Raw genomic sequence first — 22,843 nt, forward strand, 5'->3', positions numbered from 1 at the left:
TTTGCATGCAATTTTACAATCTAGTCCAAACTATTGGATTCCACTTTATACTGACAACTCTCTCTTCCAGGGGCATTGTGAATCTCTCAGTTAAGGCAGAGTTCTTATCTATCACATGGGAACTACATGGCGGTTTGTGTGACTCACTCTGTTCTGATCCCTCTGACTGGGAGGAAGGGTTTTAAGGCAGTTCTCTAGATTGTATGGATTATATTATATATCATTTCTTTATCATTTCTTTATCCCCAATATATATTATTAGCTCCACACTTACTATGTCCTAGGTACTGTGCAGGAAATCAAAGATGAAATGGAAATAATGTAGCACAAGAAAAATGGCAGATGAATGAATAAACTAAAATATGATTAATGCTATTGTAGAAGCAATAAAAAAATATGCAATTGTCAACTTGACAGCCGATAGTCCTATCCCACTTATTCTACTTTAATTTTCTCCATAGCACTTATCATCCTAAACTATATATTTATTTGCTTATTAGTAGTTTGCCCTCAACTAGAATATGAACTCTAGGTCTGTCTTGTTCTTTAATGTATCCTTTTGATGGTGCCTGGCACATGGTAGGTTCTTAGTAAATATTCCTTGGAAGAGTGAATGAATAAAATAAATGAAAATTCTATGGGACTTAAAAGTGGGAGTGGTTTTCTTTGCTCAAGAGTCAGGAAAGGTTTCACATGGAATGATCTCTGTGCTGACTCTTGAATGATGAGGAGGAATTAACCAGGCCAAGAAGGGAGAAGTGCTAGACCTGGTAAAAGAAGTTGAGTATACAAACTCAATGAGGCAAGGAGGGATAAGAAATATTTGGGGATTGTTATCTCTGATGGGCACATGTCTAGACCCTGAAGGTATGCAGAGATGCTGGGAAGGTGCCAGTGGTCTCTTATGATATGCTCAGAAGCTTCAGTGGTTTTCCCTTAAGGCAGTGTGAACCACCATAGACTTATGAACAGCTAATGACCAGAGCAGATGTAGCTCTTTAAGATAATGAAGACTTGAAGTTGTGCTTTCCATTTTTTCAGAGATGTTTTCTCATAATGCAAGGTGGTTAAAATCCAGAATGTGATAACAGACTTTCGGAAATGAAGAACATGTCATCAGTAAGGAAACAGAAAATCACCTTCCATGACGACAAGCCGTGTAGACTGTACCTTCCTCGCTGCCAACCACGAAGTTATTGACATCTCCTGTTGGGAAAGCCATTCCGGTAACAGCGACAGACTTGGACTTATTGTATACCAGCTCCATGCTCTCCTACCAAAACATGGTGTGGTTACATTTCCATCTGTCAACTCCTTGCCATGCCAAAGATAGCACGGAAAAATCATTTGGCTAAATCGTCTGTTTGCTTTTCACACAGCGTTACAAAAGACCCCGGCTGTGCCAGAAACCATGCTTTACTGCCCCTGACATTCATGCTTCTGTGGATCTCTGGTTTCAGGCCGGCTGGATTTCATCAGCATGTGCTGCTGCTTCTTAAGTCAGGCAGAGATGACAGGTGAGAATTTTGAAACTAATGGTGCAGAAACTAAAGATAATACTGTAATGGTTACACTTGTCAGCTCCAGGCTTTAATAAAACACACAATACCCTTGTATTTACAAACATTTTCAAAATCAATTGTTCGTGAGAATACACATGTATTAATATCAGATGTACTAAGCACATTTGTCAAAGCAGGAGTATGTGTCCTCCATGGACTAAAACCAGAAAGTTGTCACTCAGGTCATAAAAACCAGATTTCAACAGGGACTAGATTTCATGCAGGGCAGCCATTGGGTGAATAGGCTATAAGCCTGAAAAGAACAATATTTAAATATGTATTTAAAATAGCAAATGGAAGTCTTTCTTTTATATAATATGATTTTTTAATTGAGAATTAAAGATTCCTAATCTTAAAAGATATACTGCTGATTAAGTTTAATGACAGAAAAGAATAATCAATTATAACTAATATCCCTGAGTATTTCTGGCTATTTATATCAAATAGCCTATTTTGTGTGTCTCAAATAATTTAAAAAAAAAATCATTCTGAGGTATCATATCATTATAGTTGCTTGAGAGTTTAGTCTTTCTTGTGCAAATGGACGACCATTTAGGCCAAGGAGTCCATTAAATTGAAAGTGCAAGCTAACAGTCTAAGCAGCACAGACAAATTCTGATCCTGTGACGTGTTCAAAGTTTGTGATATCCATGCATAGGGAGCACATCAGCAACTGGGATAAGGGAGAGGATGCTGTGACTATGTCATACAGAAAACTGGATCATCCAGTGATCTGCTTCCCCGCTAAAATCAGCAACAAGAAAGGAAAAGTCCCTTTACCCATTTGGGAGAGAGAAAAACCAGGACAACTGTTAGATGCCCCTATTCCTCCCTGCCATCCATGGAAACCATGTCATGAAATCTTCCATCTTTGTATAGACACAGGAGTCTGTAGCATGCTAAAACTAATACAAATAGACTTAGAACCAACATACGACTGGTTTTAACCTAAACAAATAGGTGTAATGAGCAAAATGGGCAATTAAAAATTCCTAAATAGAGGGTTTGCTCTTATGTCTGTTTATAATCTCCAGGCTTTTAAAATAAAACAAAACATTGCTGAGAATTTTAAGACAAAGCCATAAAATACGAATCCCTCCAGGCCTCTCTAATGTTAAAGATCAGCAAAAATAGAGGAACTTCAATTGTAAGCCACTCGTTAGCACTCTCTCTTTTTTCTTCCTAAAATTATTTTTAAAAACTTAGTATTCTTTACATCTGTATTTTGTGGAAACTTAAAGGAGGTTGGTTCTTCACAGTTTCCATATTTCCTTTTGTATATGTGTATGTGTGTGTGTATAATAAAATAATAGTTATTTTTTGAAGAGACAAAGTCTCACTCTGTCACCCAGACTGGAGTGCAGTGGTGTGATAATAGTTCACTGCAACCTCAAACTCCTGGGCTCAAGCAATCCTCCTGCCTGACCCTCCCAAGGAACTTGGACTACAGACATATGCTACCACACCCAGCTAATTTTTTAAGTTTTGGTAGAAAAACTAAAGCTGTGTTGCCTAGGCTGGTCTTGAACTCCTAGGCTCAAATGATTCTCCCACCTCGGCCTCCCAAAGTGCCGGGATTACAAGTGTGAAGCACCGTGCCCTGTCTCCTTATGTACATTTTGAAACTTTAACTTCTTATAAAATTGTGTGACAGACATTCTAGGGTTTTTATCCTGGGAAAGAATACGGGAATGTTAACATTGAGAATTATCTCCTAGATATCGTTTTGCAGTTTTCTTCATGTTTCCTTACATTTTGGTCAAAGGCTACAATGACTTCTTCTCTGTTGTTTTTGGCTGCAGGATAGTGAATACTGTTTTTTCACACAAAGAAATATGGAAAAGTGTGTGTGTATGTGTTCATGTGTGTATGTGTATGTCTTGCGTGTTTGTCTACATACGCATATCTTGCAAGTTGCATTTAGTTGCCTCCCTTTGACAGTCTCTCCCACTTCTATTCCTTTGTTTGGTTCCCATTGTTGCAATCAGTATTGGTTTGCAGACTTGGGAACTTTTTCATTTTTGACTTCTCATTTACTGAGCAAGGAATGACAGGAGCCATACTAACAAACATTCCAGAGGTGAAAACAGATGGTTTGATAAATTCTTCATAGACACAGGCTGTTGTCTAGGCCACGGATACAAGCAAGGGCTTGGATTTCTGTTTTGCTGGGTTACCTTCCCTCCAGTGCAAGTACCCATAACGGATTGCTCTGCTGAGCTCCAACCTCGTTTGCATCTATTCAACAATGCTGTAGGGTAAGTACAATTCATACCATAGGTAACTTCCATAATTACTATGATTTAGAATGGATTATTTCATTTTCACTTGAAACTGACCTAAGGATTAATGTATTACAATAATTACATGATTTGTGGTAAAGGAAATGGGTTTTGGCTTCAAGAGAAGATTGCTGAAAGCAAGCCCTAGTCTTTCAAGTGCATCCATTGGTTTTAGCTCCTCTAGGATGTGAGGGTTTGGCTTTTAGGAACTATGTTCCATTAAGTAGGTATGTCTTTTAACCAGGATGGTGTTATGTGTAGGGAAAAACAAACCCACCTGTGGAGTTGAGAGCATGTCCAGGCTCCAGGAACACATTTTGCCATCAGTGGAGACAGTGATGAGGTTATGAGCATTCTGGGTCCCAACAACATTTACACAGTACACGGGATGCTGCAAAAACACAAACAAGGAGGATCAGACACAGATCCAAGAGGAAATGCTTACATTTGAGTGTCAAACACATTACTCTAAAACAAGGATTAAAGAGTGACATAATCCTACACTATAATACAAGCGTCAGGTCATTTGCTGCTTTTCATTTGAACCTGATTTCTTTCTAAAAGCTCTGGCAGCACACGTAATAGTGGAAATACTTACAAAGCTTCACCTTGTTCAGTCAGAATGCAATGCAGTGGAACAGAAGGAAGCTAGAACAAATGAGGTTTGATGGGGCAGAGGCAATGCAGGGAAGTGAATTTGGATTACTTGAACAAGTCTCCACTGCATAGCTTGGCTTCTAAGCTCAACAAGAGTGATGGAAAAAGACAGTCTTCAAAAGGGTAGAACTACTGACTTTTGGAAGGAATATATGTTACTAAATCTGGAGTTTAATGTGTTATAGTCACAATGCCAAACACTTGTTAACATTCTTTATACAAAGTGGTTAATATTCATACCATTTTAATCTGGGGGAGAGATACTGGTGGTGAGATTATTGGCACAGTGTACCTAGTGAGATAAAATTAGCTTCTTTTATGTTACTACAAAATCTAGGATAATAATATATTTATTTTTCAAAATACCATTTGCAGTAGTATAGAGGCTTAGATTTGGCCAGGGCATTGAGAAAGGTCATGTATACATCCCGGGAACCATACACAAGATGCTATAACCCTCTGTCATACTCTTGTGGGTTATCCACTCTGCAGAATTCTAAACGGTAGGGTAAAATCATTTGCAGCTGTGTATTAGACACTAAATGGAAGGTTACCATGAGCAGAACCTACAGCAATTTGGGTTAGATTTCAGGCAGTTCAGCCATCAGTGGCCAAACCACACTTACTTGGTGCTTCTTTGTGTAAATAGCTGACAGTATAAGTCTTACCCTTGATGAATTACTGTCCATAATACCTAGCCACAACTACAATGAAACAATATTTAATATTGGAAAGTTGATATTGTATAAAGGATGGTTCCCAAACTATTATTATCATATAAACTGCTGGTCAGAAGGAGTGGTAATAATCATCTAACGTAGCTACTCATCTGCCTCAACCAAGAGGTCGTTCAAACTCTGCTTAAACACCTTCCTTAAAGGGCAGCCAATTTTCACAGTATCCTGGGGGAATTTTTTCTTCCCCTAATGGGGATAAAGAAAGTTCAAGGAGATACTTTCAGTGCAGTGCCCTCTGGGACCAAACTAATCAAGTCAAAACAGTACAACTTTTTGAATATTTATAGACAGTTGTTCCCTATTACTCCTCTCCCTGCCAAATCTTTTCTTACCCAGACTGTCACTAATTCCCTCATCTGTTCCTTGGGTACCTGGTTTTCAAAACCTTCCCTATCCTGGTGAATCTCTTTTGAAAATGCTGTATTTTGTCTGGGTTCCTCTTTCAGTGAGGTTCTGAGAATCAAACAGAACTGTCTACCTATAATCTGACCAGCAGAATATAGAAATCTGGGTAGCATTGAATTATCACTTTTCATGTGATAAAAAATATGCCTGCATTTAATGCATGCTAAGATTACATCTGCTTTTTTGACAATTATATTACCTATTTCCCCTATGCTGATGGATAGTCAGCTAAGTCCCTATGTCTTTCACACCATGTCCCTACTGAAACTTCCAAATGAATCAGCCTTAGTGGATCTGCACAGTGGTAAGTACAGCAGAGATCTGAAGCTAAATGTTATCCCAATCAATTCTCTAAGTATCAGGAGGGCTGATTGGTTGTGGGATTGTAGGCAATGCTCTTTCCCAAGTCTCTGGTGCATGCAGAGCCCGAGGCGGTGTATTATCAAGACCAGAGCCACACAGCATGCTAACCTCTGTGTGGAAATCCAATGGAAGATTGGATGTAACAAATTTTCACCTGAAAATGGTATAGACTTAGTAAAACTGAAGAATGGGAAGGCAGGGTCCAAATACTGTTATGAAACTGAAATCCATCTTGTTTTTCAACAAGAGTCCAGTGGGGCTTCTTTGATAACCACTGAGCATCAACACAAATCATTAAACACTAACAGATTAAAGGTCCAGCAGAGAAAGAAAGCAAGTCTAGAAGAATAATAGAGCCAGGTGCCCGGAGAAAGAGCGTGTGTGGCAGCCCCTCCCAGGCTTTAATCAGCAGTACTGGCCTGTGCTTCCATGAGTAATAAAACTCAGTTTAAAAGAAAAAAGAGGTGTAATGAAACCAAAACAGAAGCAGACACTGGGGCATGCTTACACACACACACACACACACACACACACAACTCTACCATTAAGGAAGAAAAAAGCTACAGTACACCTAATTTTTCCAGTATAGATGCCAGATTGTTTTTATTTATTTTGGAAATAAACTTACTGTGTGCCTGAAGGATTTTGTTTTACTTATGATTTCCTGTTGTCCCATATGCATATGTGTGGTGGGTGTGAAAGGAAATTAGTGAGTAATCTGTGGTGGGCCTCTTTTTCCTTTTTGATCCTGGTACCAATCAGCCAGCCAATAGTGAAAGTTGAAAGACAGTCACAAAATTAACTGCTCACTTTTAGCTATAGATTAGAACAAACAAACAAACAAACAAACAACCCCAAAATAACAACAACAACAAAAACACACAGCAAAAGAGAAAGGTGGACAAGTTTTGTTTCTTTTTTTTTCTTTTTTCTTTTTTTTTAAGAGGAAATCTCCCTCTGTCACCCAGCCTGCAGTGCAGTGGTACAATCTTGGCTCACTGCCACCTCTGCCTCCCGGTTTCAAGCGATTCTTATGCCTCAGCCTCCCAAGAAGCAGGGATTACAGGCATGCACCACCACACCCAGCTACTTTTTGTATTTTTCGTAGAGACAGTGTTTCTCCATGTTGGCCAGCCTGATCTCGAACCCCTGGCCTCAAATCTCGGCCTCCCAAAATGCTGGCAGTAGAGGTGTGAGCCACCATGCCTGGCTTATTTTATTTTCTAACGGAAATAACATCAGTAAGTTTGATAATAATAGTATTTTAGTTGTGATGATCACACTCTAAGTTACTTGCAAAAGAAATGTTAATTCTTTGGAAGAGTTCCTGGGTTTGAATTTTCCCCAAAACCTTACTGCTAAATGTTTTAACATTTGGATTTACAACTTTGGAAATTTCAGAAGGTACGTTCAGAAACACACCAGCCATCCAAACAGGGCCAAGACATGGTTTCACAGTACTTTGCCAAACACCTGCATCAAGCCCACTTTCTCCTGGGCCACAATTTTCTGTTATTAGTTGGGGGAAATGAGGTAGGCAAGAGCAATTTCCCAAGATTCCCAAGAACTAGTTTCACATGCATGTGTCTTTGGCCCCAGTCAATCAGAATTGGGGCTGACTTGGTATTTGTCATTTCCCATTGATAATCTTACAAGAGTGGGAGAATTTTCCTCCTCATGGACTTAGCTAAACAGCTGGCAGTCCTTTTTCATGCCAGAGTGCTTTTGAGGCCAGCATATGAAACAAATGCAGCAAGCGCATTAAGGAAATTGAAAACAAGAGTAGAGCTGTATCCTTGGGCATAATTTGGGCATTTCAGAGAAAGAACATCAGTTACCCTGAGTGTCAAGGTAGCAAGGATTGATGGAGACACGCCTGTCTTCTCATTCCTCTGAACAATTGCTGTACACACCTGTCATTCTCTTAAAGGAAATGACAGAGTAGTTGTCTTATGAACACTTATACTGAACCTCTTCTACTAAATTATGGGTAATGGTTTTGAGATGTTGACTTTTAACCCCAAGGATTATATTGTCACTGTAGACTTTATGTTGAGACTTACACTACACATTCCAGAATTTAAAGTCAAAGTACTCGCTCAAATCACAAATGGAAAAGGCCTGTTGGCAAAAGTCCTGTATATCATCCCTTGACGTGAAATCCTTACTCTTCAGGATCTATTTGAAAATACATGTTTCCACCTTATAATGTAAATGCATAGGGTTTCTTTGGGAAAACAATTCCACAGATGCCTCGTCCAAGGTTTCTCTTCATTGGTGGCCTTTGGGAGAGCCAAGGAGATCCTCCCTACATCCTAACACATGTACGTTATTAAGAGACATACCTAAAGCCAGTGATTCCCCTTCATCTACTTTTCACTTAACTTTTAGTTGGTCAGGATTCAATCATAATAAAGTAGCTCCTCCCAACTTGGCATTACTGAAAACATCCATACTTTTTGAGTAGAGTTATTTTCTCTTTCAAGGCCTGGTGGCTCATAGGGATATGGCAAAAATTTGCATTACCGTGTGTGCAGCAGCTGATAAGGGTGTCCGCTGCACCGGAGTCCTTCGATGACTGCGATTGTCCCAGAGAACAATCTGGCCCGAGTAAGTCCCACCAACCACCAAGTTAGGATGGAAACGGGCAAAGCAGACTGACATCACAGAGGACTGTCAGGGAAAAGGAGAGAGAGAAAGAGATGCACTGTGAAATGGTTGTAGGTGGCTTGTTTCTTCCTGAAAACAGTTCATCACATAAACTCAATACATCCTGGAAAACAAAAAACAATTTAAAGCTGGGACTGTAAAAGTGCATAGTTACTAAGAAATTTTGTACATAGGCAGGGGACTTTCTTGGAGAGGCAGACCAATGGTTACTCCTTGTAATCTGAAATTTGAAGTCCTGTCCATTTTATTAAATAGGCATAAAACCTATCTTAAGTACATCATTGTTTTGTGGTCTGTAAAGCTTGCTTTATGGACATTTCCCATTTGTCACATAAAATTGCAACAGAACTAATATTAATTCTCCACTAAAGCCTTTAGAAAGCAATTTTTTACTTTGAGAGCATGGCCATGTCAAATTACACAATTTGCAGTGTTGGTAAAGGCAGAGTCATTCTAGCTTCAAGGGCTTTAAGATGAGGTCTTCGTTTTGTTTTTGCCTTAATGTAGACTTCCAGGAAGTATACTGACCTCAGACTGATCCAACCGACTCCTCCCAAAATTCCCTCACCTCCCATGGGCATTCTTCCTGACCTTAATTCTGCCCACTGCAGAAAATTCTGAATGTTATTCCTTGCCTATTTTAACAAACAACCAGAAATGGATTTCAGTCCAGCTCTGCCGTGGTCTGTCATAGTCTGTCACAAATGTGGTTTCTGAAGCCCCACAAAAGACTACTGGGCACTACATTTTGTAGGAAATTACTTAGCTGACATAGAACCATAATGCACTTAAAGTCAGACAAGTTGCTGTTCCACATCTGCTAAGTCCATTTTGATTCCTACAGTACTTTTCATATTTGCATTTATAAGCTAAAGTAATTGTTTTTAGTCAATACATTTCATGCCTTAATTAAATTAAACGAAGTCACTGAGAACTTACCATGTGTAAAGAAGGCATTTTACCAGGAATGGTAGGAATAAAAGGGTGGTCATTGCCCTCAGCAAATTTGTGCTCTGGGAAAGGGAACTAAAAAACATGGATGCAGATGAACAGATGGGCTACTAGTCCATACGGTGCCTTTGTGGAAAACAGAAAAAGGTATCCTCTGCAGAAACACAGTCATATGGGCAGGTGCACGCCTTGGCAAATGGAGAGTAAGAGGATTTTCATCCCCACGTGTCCCTTTGGCTTGATGTTCTTGTGCAGACCCAAGTAGCACACCCAAGTAGCAGCCTTGAATGTGATACACGCTATGACTAAATTGTAGGAGCATGTGGAGTGTGTGTGTGTGTCTCTGTGTGTGAGGGGGATAGATGGAAGGAGAAGATTTGTTTTAGTTAGGGAGGGGGAGAGGAGGCTGGAAACGGTGAGACGGTTGGAAAGACCTCATGGAAGAGGATGAATCACACCTTGAAGTATACATGGAACATTCAAAGACTGCAGAGAAGCAACAGGCATTCCTGAAGGATAGAATAATGAAGGAAAAGGACTAGAGGCAGCAAAACGAGACTTGTGAGCAGCTCATAGTCTGTTTTGACTGGGAGGGGACTTGCATGGAAGAATCAAATCGTAAGAAGTGTGGCTAAGAGAGCAGAAAGCCTTGAATGAGATTATTTGGAATTTTTTCTGTGGACAATGGTGAGAAATCACAACTTTTGGAGCAAATGAGTAAGAGGATCCAAGGTCATAACTGATACACCAGCAAAGTAGTAACAAAAAAACCCCAAACAAAAACCTAAGACCTCTTTTTGACTAGTAAACTAAACATCTATTAAAATAAAACAGAACGAGACAAAAAACAAGAAACCAAACCCAGATCTCCTGTCAGCCTAAGGCTTCCTAGTTAGAAACAGCCTCAGATACTCTGAGGGAGAATAAAGAATGTAGACTATTTTTCAATGTCATGTTTCCCTACTTTGAATGATTTTCAGTTTCAATTCCTTGAACACGATTCAATGGAGAACACGCTCATGCCCCAATCTGGTTTTCATAAAGTTCAAGAATAACTCTCAATAATGATACCGAATTAAAGAAAAAGAAAATAATGCTGGTCAGCTTCTTGTTTTACACATCCCACAGAAATGATTCTTAGCTTTCAATTGATGAAATTCTTATGTTGCTGGAGCTATGTTGGAAACTTTTTTTTAAAGCTTCAGAAAGATTTAAAATTATCCAGGTGGTATCAACAATTGAATTTACCAAAGCTCAAATCAATATGGATAAAGGAATGTCATTCAATTTTTAAAATGCAGAATTCAACTACTTGATTGCTTCTGTGTTTCAGCTAAATCCCAGCAAATATCCCTCCCAAGCTTGTACTGTTTGTTGAGACTAAACCAGAGGAAAACCAGCAGTGCAGGTATTTCTATAAAACTGAAACACATAGTTGGCAATCAACTAGAACCCAACCCCATAGGGTGGCAACTCCAAAACCTACTTGTCCATTCATTAATTTGGTCATTCTTCATTCAACCATTCATCCAACACTTACTACCAATAAAGGACTACTAAACCATTTCAAAAAATTTTAAATATCACAAAAGCCCCCTATCTCAAATTCAGAGTTTTATTTAAATTTGATAAAAAGTGAAGTTAATGCTAAAAAAGAGTAACACCAGCTTGCAGCACCAGAGTTCTGCCTCCAGAGTCTACTTTGTTTCGCTGAAAACCTATTTTTACAATATATCCATGAGGAAAAAGAGTAGACTTTTTTTTTAATTTTCTATTTGGAAGATGAGGTATAGTTATGTTCATCAATTTCACTTATATCTTAAGCTCAACACATTAATTATAATATATGTTATATGTACTACATGACATATATGTTAAAATATATACAGATATGTTTACATATCTATTCTGTGTTCAACACAGGTATCCAGGGTACACCACACTACGCACCAACACTATTACCTGATAGTGTTTTACTATCAGGTAAAAACACTAGGATAGTAAGATCTCAATGACCTAGATGTAAACTTGAGAATTCAGTCATTTCACAGGATGTCTTTACATACCCTGATGTTTGATGTAATGGTGGCCAACATTTGGATGAGTGAGTTAATTTTTTATTTTTCATCCAAAAGTTTCCTTGCTTTGTTATTCTATAAGTATATATGTGTATAGATATTTTTATAGTCTTACCTACAGTTTGGACAATGAGAGCTCCTCTTTTAATTTGGAAAGTCTACATTGACAATCCTCAGAGTAAAAGATCTCAGAAATCTTTTACCGTTGCAACCCCTTGCTGTTACTACAGTTACCTATGTAGTCATTGCTGTTGCTGCTAATTGTCATAGAATTTACTGACTGTCAGTAAAAAGAGCAAATGATATCATCCTGTCAACTACCTTTATTTGGTTAAAAGTAAAAAAGCATTTCAGAAAAATTGGTTGACACTACCAAAAAATGTGGGGATTTTTGTCCTACATTTTTAACAGTACATTTTTCTGGAGATAAAATCTAAAAAATCATTATTAGTAACACCATTGTTATTTTTAAAAATTTCATTACTTCCCTATGCAGTTGAAATTTTACATTGTTATTCAGTGTTATAATAAAGCATTATTAAACTAAGACTAACAAAATGCAGACAAACAAAATTAACTGAAAACAAGAAGTTTCCTAGCCTTGTTATTCTATAAGAATATATATGTGTATAGATATTTTTATAGTCTTAACTATTTCCTATTCTATTTTATTCCTTAAAATGTTAATGCCTTAGAATTACTTTGGAAAATAACGTATGGCCTTTAAAAATTCAAATCAAGCTGGGTGCAGAGGCTGACACCTATAATCTCAGAACTTTGGGAGGCCAAGGAAGGAGGATTGCTTGAGCCTAGGAGTTTGAGACCAGCATGGGCAACATGGCGAAACCCCATCTCTATCAAATACTTAAAAAAGAAAAATCAATCAAGTAGTTTACGTGAGTGGAAAATAATTATAAAGTTGGTGAGGATTTTTCGATAATGTTAACTAATCAAAGTAATCTTTCCTGACGCTACAGTTGAACTCCATTTTCACAAGGCTATTGATTTCATTGATGTGGCCATATTGTTGGTCAAATCAGGGGCTCAGAAATATGATGAGGTCATATGTAACAAGCTTAATGAAAAGCTGGTAAGACTGACTGTCAATATTCCAACACATATAACACAAAGACAGTGTTATATTAGGAACCACAATTTCTAATAGGGCAAGCATCACATTTTGATTATTTGCACAATATGTTCCTCCCAAGTTCGGACAAGCAAAGTTTTGAGACTATATTTTGAAGACCAAGCTATCTCTATTGACAGTTTCCAAAGTTTTTAGCAGATGCCTTAGACCAAAGGGTTTTTTTTTTTTTTTTGAGACGGAGTCTCGCTCTGTTGCCCAGGCTGGAGTGCAGTGGCCAGATCTCAGCTCACTGCAAGCTCCGCCTCCTGGGTTTACGCCATTCTCCTGCCTCAGCCTCCCGAGTAGCTGGGACTACAGGCACCCGCCACGTCGCCCGGCTAGCTTTTTGTATTGTTTTTTTAGTAGAGACGGGGTTTCACTGTGTTAGCCAGGATGGTCTCGATCTCCTGACCTCGTGATCTGCCCATCTCGGCCTCCCAAAGTACTGGGATTACAGGCTTGAGCCACCGCGCCCGGCCAAGGGTTTGTTTTTTAATCCTGAGCAGATGGCCCAGTTACTGGCCGCCCCTGCAAAGACAGACCACCTCCTTATCCATATAGCCACATGTTCACTTGCACATGAGCTGACCCACTAAACAGAGTTCCACCTCTTCATCATCTATTTAAAGACAAGTCAGTTTAGTTTACACCATTCACAGGGAATTCCACAGAGATGAGGGTGAGATTCAGCTTGGAATGTCTCCCTTCACTCACCGCACACCATCACTACATTCAATTCAAGTTAGCCCAGACCCGTCTTTAAGTGGCTGTGGAGGCTGTTTTCTATTTTGTAGAGCTAATCCAGGCCAGCTTAGAGATGGTACTTCCCCTTAACCACAGACCCAGATGCCCAGGGTGAACAACCTTTGGTCATTCCTGGCTGGGAAGCTTACCCTCTAGGCTCCCATTTGATCTGGTTGCCTCTGACCTTCCGTGCGTGGCACTCTGCCCACTCCACAGCCATCACGCCTGGGTGGGAGAAATAGGGGTTCTGCTTTCAAAAAGCATCTCCTATTTCAAGTACCATCTCTTCTGGGGAGATGATAGTCCTCAGGGAGGGACTGGTCATATTGTTGCCATATGCTGTTTAATGGTGGCTGACGTTTTATTTGCCTAAAAACAAATGCTTCACTGTCAGAGGGCTTTGAGGCAGACACATCAGATGCTTCTAGCTACTAGTGAACTAGTATGTATTTCTGCCAGTACCTAAAAAACCCACAAAGATATTTCTTTTGTTAATGGAAAAGTGTATTTGGAGAAGACTGCTGTTGAAAACCCCTCCTATAGGCAATCATGTAGCACCAGGCATTTGGCAACATGGAAGGTGTGAAGCTGGTCAAGACGACATGAGTCATGGGTCAGGCACTTAACTTTAATTGAGATGAAGGGAAAGGGTCTTTTTTCCTTTATATTATTATTATTATTATTGTTGTTGTTGTTGTTGTTGTTGAGACAAGGTCTCGCTCTGTAACCCAGGCTGGAATACAATGGCACAGTCACAGCTCACTGCAGCCTTGATCTCCCGGGCTCAAGGGATCCTCCTGCCTCAGCCTCCTGAGTAGCTGGGATTACAGGCACATGAAACCACACCAAGGTAATTTTTAATTTTTGTAGCGATGTAGCTATGTTGCCATGGCTGGTCTCAAACTCCTGGGTTCAAGCAATCCTCCTGCCTCAACCTCCCAAAGTGCTGGGATTACAGGTATGAGCCAACATATCCAGCCTCTTTTTTCTTCTAAAACTATCCCTTCCTCTCTCTAAGTCTCTGTCCTGGGGTGCACAGGCTACTCTTCTAAATTCCAAGAGGAGTAAGCATCTACCAAAAGTTATCACCCCATTAATGTGGGGATGCCCAGGAGCAAAGATTGAGTTAGTTACCTGCTCCTTCTTGACACTGTTTATACTAAGAAATAAAAAGCAGCTGATTCTAAAATTTGATTTCCCATAGATTAGAAATCTTGATAACCTTTCTTAGAATTCCTTGGAATTTTCATGCCTTTCAGTATTTAGACCCTATCATGTGCCTTGTCCTGGCTTTTATGCTGAGAATACAAAGGTGGTATGCAAACCACAAATAACATACCATTTCACATCCACTAGGTTGACTATAATTTTTTTAAAATGGAAGTAAGTGTTGGTGACAATGTGGAGAGATTGGAACACTCATTACAATGCTTGTGGGAATGTACAATGGTGCAGCCACTCTGGAGAACTGTCTGGCAGTTCCCCAAAACATTAAACATAGAATTATCATATGTCCCACCAATTCCACTCCTAGGTATATACCCAAGATAATTGAAAAAATATGTCTTCACAAAAGCTTGTACACTAATGTCCACAGCGGCATTATTCATAATAGTTAAAAAGTGGAAACAACTCAAATGTCCCTCAACTGAGGAATGAATAAACGAAATGTGGTAAATCCATACAATGGAATGTTTGGCAATGAAAAGAATAAAGTACTGATGCATGCTATAGCATGGATGAACCTTGAAGTCATTACACTAACTGAAACAACTCATAAAAGGCCACTTATTATATGATTCCATTTACATAAAATGTCCAGAATACGCAAATCCATAGAGTTAGAAAGCAGAGTCGTGGTTGCCTAGGGCTGGGCTTGGAAGGAATGAGGTATGACTACTAAGTACGGGGTTTCTTTATGTGATGATAAAAATGTTCTGGAATCAGACAATGCTAATTGTCCAACTTTGTGAATATACTAAAAAAACACAAAACTGTATGCTTTAAAAGGGTAAACTTGTGGTTTGCAAAATATATCTTAATTGTTAAAAGCGTGCAGACATATTTCTGACCTCATGAAATTTACCAACTTTATTTGTTATCTTCAAGACAACTGTGTCTGGACTGCTTGAATCCTCCTTTCCTCAAACAATTATTTTTCCCTCTTCCCTTCTTTCTGAGCATCATCTTCAGTTTCTAATCCCTGAGAGGCAGGGAGGTAGAAAGGGAGGACTGGCTGACCCAGAGTCCCAAGAACTGACTTTCTGCTCTGAAACCCTAGTAGCTGTGTGAATCCTTTAAGCCCTAAGTTTGTTGGCATATTTGAGGGACATTTTTCAAATTATTTATTTTTTAAAATTGTGGTGAAATATTCATAACATAAAATTTGTTACCATCCTAACCATTTTCAAGTGTATGGTTCAGTGACATTAAACATGTTCACGTTGTTGTGCAACCATCACCATCATCCATCTCCAGAACCTTTTGATCTTCTCCAATTGAAACCTGGTACCCTTTAAACACTAACTCCTCACTCCTCACTCCTCCCCTATCCCCCCTCCCCCATCACTCTTCATCAGCCTCTGGTAACCACCATTCTACTTTCTGTCTCTACAAATTTGACTACTTGAGGCACCTCATATAAGTATTATCATATAATATTTATCCTTTAGTGATCAGCTATTTCACTTAGCATAATGTCCTCATGGTTTATCTATGTTGTAGCATGTGTCAAAATTTCTTTCCTTTTTAAAGCTGAATAATATTCCATTGTACGTGTATACCACATCTGGTTTTATGCATTCATTCATCAGTGGACACTTTTTGACTATTGTGAATAATGCTGCTAAGAACATGGGTGCACAAACATCTCTTTGAGATCCTGCTTTCATTTATTTTGGGTACATACCCATAAGTGGAAATGCTAAATCATAATGTAGTTCTATTTTTGATTTTTTGGCAAACCATCACACTGTTTTCTGTAGCAGTGATATGGTTTGACTGTGTCCCCACTCAAATCTCATCTTGAATTTCCATGTGTTGTGGGAGGGACCCAGTGGGAGGTAACTGGATCATGGGGGCAGGTCTTTCCCATGGTGTTCTTGTGGTGGTGGGTGGGTCTCACAAGATCTGATGGTATAATAAGGGGGAGTTCCCCTGAATGAGCTTTTATTTTTATTTTTATTTTTATTTTTGCCTACTGCCATCCATGTAAGACATGGCTTGCTCCTCCTTGCCTTCTGCTATGATTGTGAGGCTTCCCTAACCAGGTGGAACTGTAAGTCCATATTAAACCTCTTTCTTTTGTAAATTTCCCAGTCTTGGGTATGTCTTTATCAGCAGCGTGAAAACGGACTAATGCAAGCAGCCGCACCATTTTACATTCCACCCATAATACATAAGGGTTTCAATTTCTCCATGTCCCTCATCAACACTTGCTATTTTCTGTTTTCTGGTTTTTTTTTTTTTTTTTTTTTTTTTTGCTTTCTTTTTAGTGTTAGCCATTCTAATGGATATGAGGTATGTAAGCCTTATTTTGTTTTGTTTATAACAGGAGCATAAGAGTTCTTACCCTACCTATGGAACAGGCATTTTCTTTGCCTATTTTCCCTGGGGCTGTTGAAAGATTTGAATTAGGCAATATAATTTAAAGACAGACAAACAATATATTCCCACATAGAATTAGAAATTACTACCTCCTGATTCGAAGAATCATCTCTAAACACTACAAGTGGTCCAGAGTACTCCTCTTGCTCAACAAATCTTTCTCCAGTAATTTCAGTAGTAATTATTGGTCCTGTCCTGATGATGGAGGTTGTCCTGATGATCTAGTAATACATGTTACTACACCATTTATTATGTGGTTTAATTATTTTAAGTCCTTATTCTTGACAGTTTTTTTCATACCTTGAATTAGAGCTAGACTCTATTGATCTGTGATGTGACTTTACATCTAATTATTATTTATTCATCATTTACAGGTACCCTTTAGACTATTTTCTAAATCAGTATTACTCCAAATTTGCCTGTAACTTAGCATCAATTGGGGGGGCTTTAAAAAATCTCAAATGCTCAGGTCACATCTTATACCAATTTAGTCAGAATTTCTGGGGGTGCGACTGGGGCATTAGTATTTTGCAGTCAAATGTGAAAAGTACTGTTTTAAATTAATGGTTCTTAAACTTATCTGAATAAAAAAAAGCACTTGGAGAGTTCATTAAACACACAGATTGGTTACCAGAAGCTGGAATAGAAGGACTGGGGAGATATTAGTCAAAGGACATAAAATTTCAGTTAGACAGGAGGAATAAATTCAAGAGATCTACTGTACAACATGGTGACTACAGTTAATAACAATATATTATATATTTAAGAATTGCAGAGTAGATTTTATGTGTTCTCACTATAAAAAATGATGTGCATATTAAATAGCTTGGTTTAACCCTTCCACAATGTATACGTATCAAACAAAACACCATGTTGTATACAATAGATATATACAATTTTGCTTGTTAATTAAAACAAACAAACAAAAACCAGAAACCCCTGGGTCCTCACTGTGATATACTGAGTCAGAATTTCCAAGGTAGACATCTAGTGATCTGTGTATTTAACAAACACATGTAGGTGCTTCATATCATGGAGAAAAATGAAAAACACGGTTCTAAAACAATTAATTCGTGGAGTATGACCCAATATCATTGTGGGATAAGTTTCCTTCCAGGTCTGGATATTTGCCTTATGGAATCATTTGTCATTTTCACAACCAGCCCAACCGAGAAACTTACGATATGTTCCTCTGCTAGAATACCACAGCTTAATTTCCTTCAAGGTTATTTGCTAGTTTTTTTTTTTTTTTTTTTTTTTTTTTGAGACAGAGTCTCGCTCTGTCACCAGGCTGGAGTGCAGTGGCGCGATCTCCACTCACTGCAAGCTCCGCCTCCCGGGTTCACACCATTCTCCTGCCTCAGCCTCCTGTGTAGCTGGGACTACAGGCGCCCGCCACCGTGCCCTGCTAATTTTTGTATTTTTAGTAGAGACGGGGTTTCACCGTGTTAGCCAGGGTAGTCTCGATCTCCTGACCTCGTGATCCGCCCGTCTCGGCCTCCCAAAGTGCTGAGATTACAGGCGTTGGCCACTGTGCCCGGCCTATTTGCTAGTTTTTACATCTCTCCTTGTATCTCCTCTCCACTGAAATAATTAGGCTCTCAGAAAATGATAAATAAAAATGAAATGAAGGTTTAGGTCCCAACTTCTCTTCAACATCACTCTCCATGTAGACACTAGGAGTTTTCTTGTTTATTGTCAGGAATGCTACTGAACATTATCACTGTCACCCCCAGCTACATGGCTATTTACTTGTGGCCAGCATTCCAAAATTTTTGGGCACTTACTAAATAAGTGTCAAGCATATACTACACATCGCTGTATCAGTCCTACTAGGTGGGTAATTTTGCCTGTATTTTTTCCAATTAGGAAACCCAGGCTCAGAGAAGTAAGCCACTGGCTTAAGATCAAATTAATAGTAAGTGGCAAAGTCCAGACTGGAACTACAGCTTGGGTGACTTTGACACCAATATACTGTGAAAACTTGCATCAGTTGAATTCAAGTGCCTCTTCTCTTTGAGATACGCGTCCTGCCTGAGCACCACATTTCTCACTTCCTCACCTGTGTGGGACTGGTAGTCACAGGCTAAGCCTCATGCATACCCACATGGCAGAGAGGGCTTGTGGGCTCCCTCCCTGTTACAGTGGCCTTGGCAGTGAGTCTCTGACGTCTCTCCAGTTGGGTTTCTGCTGCTGGTGTAGAGATCTCTCACCTCACTCAGTTCCCAGGCTATCAGTCGGGACAGGTGACAACAGAGCTAATTAGTACCAATTGTGGTGATATTTACCATGAGGTGGGTACTTCCTGCTGGGAACTGATTGAGACCAATTAATCATTTCAGGAGAGTCTAATGAACAGTTAGCAGTTTGGAAACCAATTGGGTCACTCCTGACAAGCTCTGCATTGAGTGTCACTTTGGGAGAAAATGCTTTGTTTTCATCTTGTCACTACATAAACAAACCAAAAGTGCCATTAAAATCCAACAAGTTCTTTTGAAATTGAATGTGTTTATTCTTCAAAATAATTATGTGAATTATTATTTATTATTATGAAAAGTGAATAGGGCCGCTATTGTGTGCTTTAATAAAAAATGGAACTTCTTAGAGACATAAACACAGGACCTGAGGAACATTCTTCTGAACTCAAATGATATGAAATAATATACATACTTTTTACACAGTTGTCTCATTGAGAGATAGAATAATCTTGGGCAAAATGGTCACATTTTGGAAATAAAAGGATGGCTTGCATTTAGGAAAAAGTTCAAAAATATCAATATCTAACAATAATGCTCACTGAAGCATGTTCAGATCAAAGGTGGGTTTTTCAGTACTGACTGCCAACAGTTCACCAAAGTCTCTCGTCTCTTTTTTAGAAAATATAAAACCCAAGTTTCTAGGCCTAGACTTGAATAGTGATGTGGTACAAGGCGAAGGCAAACTTTGTTTTATTTATAGAGATAAAAAATAACAGGAAGAGATGAAGATGAATATATGGTTGCCTTTGTATGTTAAAAAGCAACAGTTTTCTTCAAATCAAATGTCTAAATCCTGCTTAATTAAGAGAAAGGAAGCTGATATTTGGATATGGTGTGTGTTGACATCCACCCCTTTGATTTATGAAAGTATGAACTAGAGAGAACAGATTACTCGAGACAGAAGAAAGAGTTCCAATTTGACAGGAAAAAGTGTAGGCAGCATTAACTTCGGTGCTCGTTAAAACATGAAAGATTAGTAGCAAAAAAGGAGGGAAGACTTGTGAATGTCTCCAGTTTAGGATCTTCAGAAATGTTTGGGGTTTCTGAGAATGGCTAACCCAACCACATAAAAGTGACGCTAAGGGAGTCAGCCACACAACTTCTCTAAGTCCAGAGCTGGGACTGCTGTACGTTGACATCAAACCATCTTACTTGAAGTGTAGCCACAAATTAAATTTATTTTTATTGAAAAAGTACTAAGTCCTTGCAAAGGAGGAAAATACAGCATTCAAAAATATGGTACTTCCTTCTCGTTCTTGACAGAATAAGCATGTAAAAGAAGAGCCAGCTTCTTAGTCTGTGTTCCCTTCCTGGGCCATATAAAAGAAGCAATAACATTCATCAGCTACAGAATCCAAGAGAAGAATTCAGTTATCAGGTATTATTTTTTACCAGCACAATACAAAAAAAAAATAAGCTAATCAGATTTAGAACTGTTGCACTGGCAAGAATGTCTAAAAACAATTTCATGATACATGTGTCCTGCTTTGGACAATTTCTTTTTGAATTTGTAGGATTCGGGGTTTGTCGTTTGAGGAGGCTGAGAAAAAAAGAAAAAAATTCAGTCTCCATATGTCACTCAATCCCTTGCTGGTAAAATAAATCTACGTTTGGAGGATCCACCCAAAGAGTCATGGACTAGCCCACATTAGATCATTACCAAGGCACTTAGGTCAGAAATTATAGGGAGACCATTAAAAAAAAAAAAAAAAAAAAAACTTAAAGTGTTCCACTATGCACAGCGTCTTCACATGGTTTTTCTGAATAACTGTGGTGGTTTTGCCAGCTGTGACAGTACACAGAAGCAGCTGGATCATTCTAAATTTAGCAAGAAAATAAAATAATTTGGCAAGAATATGTCCTTCTTCACATTAAAACTATGTGGTGAATATAAACCTTGAAGAAGACAGTAAGAAGTGAAGCCCTACACCCAACAAAGCAATGAGGCCAAAGGTAGAAACAGTGTTAGTGAAGATTTGTCTTTTTTTATTTGCCTAGAATGACTTAGACATGCTTATGCCTAAGGCACAAAGATGAACCAGGTTACCTCTAGGACTATGTCTACCTTGATGGTTCTATCGATAAACTGATACTTTGAAGTACTAAAAAGAACTTGAAAAAACTGAATTTAAGTGCTAGTACTATATGATATATGGAAGGGACAAGGGTAAACTTATGTCTTAAATTGTTAACCAATCCCAATTCTTACCGAGCCCTCAATTTCTACACCATTGTTGTGTCCACCGAAGAGTCTTTGAAGTTTTGCAAGAGACCCATAGACCGAGAATGGCTGCAGCGTAGAAAGGACCAGAAATGTGTCCTTGTGGGTTCATTTCTAAGCTGAAGGCAATTCCCTCTTACCACAACATTTATGTGTACTTAGAAGATCAACAGTCAAATGGGAATCAAATTCCCCAGAGTTCAACCTGAGCTGGTTTTTAAAAGGACAAAATAACAAACCAAGAGATAAAGAAAAATATGTGAATAAAAATTCTGGGGGGATCAAATGATTAAATTTACAACACTTCAGGGATTTTTCTCAGTCCACAAGGGAAATACTATTTTCAATCATAAGACGTAGGATGTACACATTAAGGGGCATTTACATAGAGGCTGAAATTTCCAGTTCAGGAAAGAGTCTAGAGGCATATTAAAGACCATCTGTCAGTAGGATTCTATTCTGAACCATGTTCTTCATCGAATTTATATGTGAGATATTATGGGTCAGCTAGAATAAATGTGATAATAAATTCCTAAACATATGTTAGATTACACCCAATGTATGTGTCAGTCAATTATCATAATAAAAAGCAACATTTTGCTTCATACAAATCTAAATTAAAATGCACAAGGGCAGTATTTTTTCTTTTCTCTATAAAAGAAAAAAAATGAATTTATACAAAGAATAGGAACAGATTTCCCAATAATTTGTGCTTTGTGCATAGACTTGTGATGACGAGTCTTTTATCTTTGGAATTGTTGATTGGTGAGATTCACAAAGTGCCCGGTGCAATTCTCCAGGAGTTGAAAAAAACGAAGGTGTTCAATGATCCTGCGGAGCCAGGAATAATATGAAACCAGATAATGAAGAGTTAAGGAAAGCTTCTGAGCCTGCTAATGAACTCCATCCTGCCCTGGTAAGACCACCCTCCTTTTAAGTAAGAGGTAATTTAATCTGCATCTAACTCAGTTGTGTTTGGGCTTCATCCAATCTATGAGTATCAGTGTGATAAATTATAATGAATTGTCTGCAATACTTCACAAAGTGACTATAACAGACCTGAAAAGCAAGATCCGTAGCTTGATTTTCCAGCTTCCTTTGAATATTTTCTGTCTCATTCCTGTCAGAACATTCCAAAACTTGAAAATATTTCTTACAGCTCCCTACACTGAAAGTTACG

General features: G+C 38.7%; 1 protein-coding gene across 5 annotated transcripts in view; it reads right to left on the reverse strand.

Moving 5' to 3' along the window:
* Window positions 1-22,843, reverse strand: part of DYNC1I1 (dynein cytoplasmic 1 intermediate chain 1) — a 319,991-nt gene that overhangs the window by 62,147 nt on the left and 235,001 nt on the right. For all 5 annotated transcript variants that reach the window (XM_025379447.1, XM_025379445.1, XM_025379446.1 and 2 more), the window contains 3 exons: window positions 8,533-8,679; window positions 4,122-4,235; window positions 1,140-1,273 (listed from right to left, as the gene is read on the reverse strand). In XM_025379447.1, coding sequence (XP_025235232.1) covers window positions 1,140-1,273; window positions 4,122-4,235; window positions 8,533-8,679 — 395 coding nt within the window. The remainder of the gene's footprint in view (window positions 1-1,139; window positions 1,274-4,121; window positions 4,236-8,532; window positions 8,680-22,843) is intronic.

This window comes from Theropithecus gelada, chromosome 3 (assembly GCF_003255815.1).
Source record: "Theropithecus gelada isolate Dixy chromosome 3, Tgel_1.0, whole genome shotgun sequence".
NCBI classification, from domain to species: domain Eukaryota; kingdom Metazoa; phylum Chordata; class Mammalia; order Primates; family Cercopithecidae; genus Theropithecus; species Theropithecus gelada.